This window comes from Gavialis gangeticus, unplaced genomic scaffold (genome assembly GCF_001723915.1).
Source record: "Gavialis gangeticus isolate Ggan-Ray unplaced genomic scaffold, GavGan_comp1, whole genome shotgun sequence".
Taxonomy (NCBI): Eukaryota; Metazoa; Chordata; order Crocodylia; family Gavialidae; genus Gavialis; species Gavialis gangeticus.
Genome location: NW_017729022.1, coordinates 82,207,897 through 82,212,201, shown reverse-complemented (window position 1 = coordinate 82,212,201; position 4,305 = coordinate 82,207,897). Strand labels below are relative to the sequence as shown.

The 4,305-nt window shown below is 38.2% G+C and overlaps 1 protein-coding gene across 2 annotated transcripts in view; it reads right to left on the bottom strand.

Moving 5' to 3' along the window:
- TMTC1 (transmembrane and tetratricopeptide repeat containing 1) overlaps window positions 1–4,305 on the bottom strand; it is a 337,017-nt gene that overhangs the window by 162,310 nt on the left and 170,402 nt on the right. For both annotated transcript variants that reach the window (XM_019515485.1, XM_019515486.1), the window contains exon 8: window positions 3,457–3,646. In XM_019515485.1, the coding sequence (XP_019371030.1) occupies window positions 3,457–3,646 (190 nt within the window). The remainder of the gene's footprint in view (window positions 1–3,456; window positions 3,647–4,305) is intronic.

Below are 4,305 nucleotides of genomic sequence, written 5' to 3'. Positions count from 1 at the left end.
TCTGCTCAGGTCCCTTCCGACCCTACTAACTATGAAACTTGCATGACTTAAGCATCTTTTATCAGCAACACATGTACATTCCAACAGGGTTATTATCCTCATCACATGTCACCAACAAATTAGTCCCATTTAAAATTCGATGATAACAAAGGCATCAGTCCAATAATTCATGCACTCTGTAAATGCATTTGATGTAATATAATCCATAACTCACTGTGTGAATGCACACATACCCATCTACCTCCTTGCATCAAAACAAAATATAACATTTCCTGCCTGAAGTTCTTTGTTGTTGCCAGTCTTTTGCAATATTCCTATGCCTTGCACTAAAGAAAAAAAAAATATTATGGACATCCAGTGTGTATATGGGTGTGGGTATACCCACATCCATGCTGCATTAATGGAAAATTAAGTATATATTAACGAAAACTAAGAGTGTGTGTGTGTGCGCGCATGCGCACACATGCACATGAGTGCATGCACACATACTGTAACTCTTGCCTTATTAATATTAAAATAATTCCTTAAACAAACTGTAACCTCATTTCCTGATTCCAACATATTATGTAAGGAGAAAAATAGCAATCAACAGTTCTGTGAATTTACATTTTTTTTTTTTTTAATAGAGAACATTTGATGCAACAAAAAATATGAAATAACCTGATGTGCCTTATGCTAGATACAGATTGCAACTAGGCAGCAACAGCCTGCCACTTGCCTGGTAGGAGAATCATCTGTATTCTTACAAATGAGCCATGTCACAGTAAACAGCCACTGCTCTCCCATTCAAAATGTGTTTTGAGTCTAATCATAAAAAATTATGCCCACAATTCAATTTATATTTTCTGTGCTCCTTCCCACTCCTCACTTTTAAAGAAATGATAGAAACATACAAATAAAAATGGGACATTTTAGTTCTAGGAAGTTTATCTGCTACTGTTATTTGTTTCACACCAGAACTCATCCTCCTTGGGACACCCTAACAGGCGACAATGACAATATAACCAAATATTACAGAAGCAGCTGTGAAAAAGTTAAAATTAGCTGCAAGCAGATGACTGCACTCTACCCCTCCCTTTCTGTGGCTGGGAAAGAAACAGAGCCCCAGCAACCATTATAGCTCCTATGCAGCCGCCACTGCATCCATAAGCTTTGATTCCAGCACAGAAAGAGTGCATGTGGTATGTGAGTAAAAGTGGTATTTTATCTTTCTCAACATCATCTGTTACTAGATTGCCTTCTGCATTCAGTAAGAGACCTACCCTTTCCTTAGTCTTCCTCTTATTTTTCAGGGGTGTAGGTTGTAGCCATGTTGGTCTAAGGCAGGGGTGGGCAAAATGCATCCTGCGGGCCGGATGCAGCTCACCAGGCCATTCTATCTGGCCTGCGGGGCCCCTAAAACATTTAGAAAATTAATATTTATTTGCCCCCAGTTACCTGTCATGCGGCCCTTTATAGCTTGCCAAAACTCAGTAAGCTGCCCCCCGCCCAAAATAATTACCTGCCCCTCGTCTAAGGACATAGGCAGACAAGGTTCTTTAGGTAAATCCAATATCTTTTATTAGACCAACTTGTAGAATCCTTTATTGCCCTTTTCATCCCTTAGCATCCCTTGAGTTGAATCTCAAATCATGTATTGGCCTTCCTGATTTTCTCTGCGCATGTCCATGTGATACTCTTATACTCTTCCCTAGTAATATGGCCAAGTTTCAATTTTTGTAAGATTCCTTTTTTAATTTCAACTCACTAAATGGCTCACTGTTTAGCCAGACTGGCCCCTTGTTGCACTTACTATTTTTTCTTCACATCAGGATAGTTTACTCCTGTGCCCATAATAAGGCCTTCTTAAAGTACGACCAGCTCTTCTAGACTCCTTCTACCTTTAGACTTACCTCTCAGGGGATCCTGCTTACAAGTTCTTTGAGTTCAAGCCTGCTTTTCTTATGTCCAGTGTCTTTATTCTGCTGCTCTCCTTCCTTAGTATCTTGAACTCTACCATTCTGCAGTAACGGACATGCAAGTTGCCTTCTACTGTACCTTCACACTCTCAACCAATTCTTAGTTACTATTATATGATTCTGTGACTTGCCTGGGAACAGTCTTATGTCAAAGCTGAGCACTTCTGAAAATCCTACCCAAAGATTTTGATTCCAAATCAATCTGTTCTGCTATTAACAATAAAAACAAGAGAATTGCAGGAGACGTTCTTCTATAAACAAGGAGACACTGTCCTATAAACAAGCTGTTTTCACACCTTTTCTATCAGGCATTCACTGGTGTTAAAAGAGTCCAGATGAATTGCCTAACTATCCAACAGTGTTTTAATCAGTTCAATCCTCTTTCCAAGAGCACAGAGAAAACTCTGGTGATGGAAACAGCCTATGCATGACCTGCACATTTCAAAAGAATTCAAGAGAACTGTCTACTACCATATTGTGGTTTTGGCCTGTACACTTAAGGAAAAGGAACATTCTATTCCTTCAAAAAAAAAAAAAAAAAAAGAACCACCCCTAAGATAACTATGTTTTTCTACTCAGAGTTATACCTTGTAGCTGAAAAAGGCACAAAGGCCTATGTCTCCCTGGACACTCCATTGCCAGCCTCAGGATTTCTGTTCTCAGGCAACAACATTTTAAAAAACAGTTTGAACAGGAAATAGCAGAACAAGAAATCATGCACAAACTGGACTGTGTTAAGTATAGTTTAAATAGGGACTACACATCCTTATTTTATTAACTGGATTAAGCTTGTGTGACCTCTGTGTTCCTATGGGTTCTTTGCTTGTATGCCTCACCCAGAACTGCCCCACTCCCTCCTTCTGTGCCCTGTTTTGCCACCTTTTGTATTCAGATATTTCACCCCACTTTATACACTGCTCTGTGCTATCCTTTCAGAGCACCTGATTAAGTGAACTTGAGTTCACGAAAGCTTGTGCTCTATATGCATCTTATTTAGTCTACCCTGCTTTCTACCATGCAGCTGTCCATAATCACCAAAGATTTCTATTTTTTTTAAACCTATGCCACCCCTCTGTCCCATACAAATCCAATGTGAAATCATTTTTCTTTTGTCGTGTAATTGCTGAATTGTGAAGCCAAGTAGAAAGGATGTACAGCTTATATTAAATAATGATTGCCAGGTCATTTTAAAATGCCCTGCACTATCATTTCATATCATTTAGGACCTTTTTCTTATTTTGTGTCCCATTCTTAGGTTTCAGTACCCTTAGAGGTATGGATAAAATTCGCTGAGAACTGGATGCATTCAACTAATAGTAGAATTTAATCTTTTGGGTTTGGTCGTGAAAGTTATAGAAAATGAGAGAGGGGAAAACCCTCTCCATTCTTTTTTGGCAAAAAAAGAAATTTCTCTCTGTACTTATTGGTCATTTCTTCCAAAGACTAGGAAATAAAGACAATATTTAATTGATATGATTTTAGCATACTTTTTAATTACCTTGAATGCTGTTATGCAATGTAGACTAAGTAACATCATAACCACCACCAGGAGAATTGTGGCTAAATTCCTTGCATCCCATATTGACTCAATCAAAGGAATACTCCCGACCTGCCAATCGTAGCACAAAGTAATTGGTGCCAGCAGAAGCCAAGCATTGAAGGCCAGAAGGTAGGAATAAGTTAGAAATCTGCAAAGTGAAATGGAAATACAACATTTAGAATGTTTCTCAGTTCCAGGTTAGCTTTTCTGTCTGTTGTGAGCAGAATGACTTCACATGGATCAAGGCATGGTCATCTATTGTCTATTATACATAAGAAAAGAAATCTAGACACAGCAACACATCACCTGGCAAACATAAGACATGCTGTGATGCATTGGTTAACTTCAATATTTATTATGTACATGTCCCATATACCAATTATCCATGTATAAGACTTGTGTGTCAACTTGAGACTTAGGACTACCTGTATTTCATTCAACAGCTATGTTGTGAAATGATTTATTAACCTTGGCCTGCCTTAATTCTATGCATCTTTTTAATATAAAAAGAATTAAATGCTAATTTAAGAATAACACCCATTACCCATTAGTCTTTTAAGGCTGTTTGTTGCATGGCTCCTACAATGCAAAGAAGCCTTAGACTTAGTTTAACCGACTATTTGGGGATTATCCCTGTACAGAGAAATCCCTGGGTAGCATAGGGCACTTGTAAACATGACAGGGGTTTAATCCCCAAGGTTTATTTTATGCCCTCTAAATTGAAACACTGGGTTTTTAATTGAAACCCACCATTTCAATTATTTCATCACGTTATATCACAGGGCCCAATCTTTTTTTTTTTTTTTT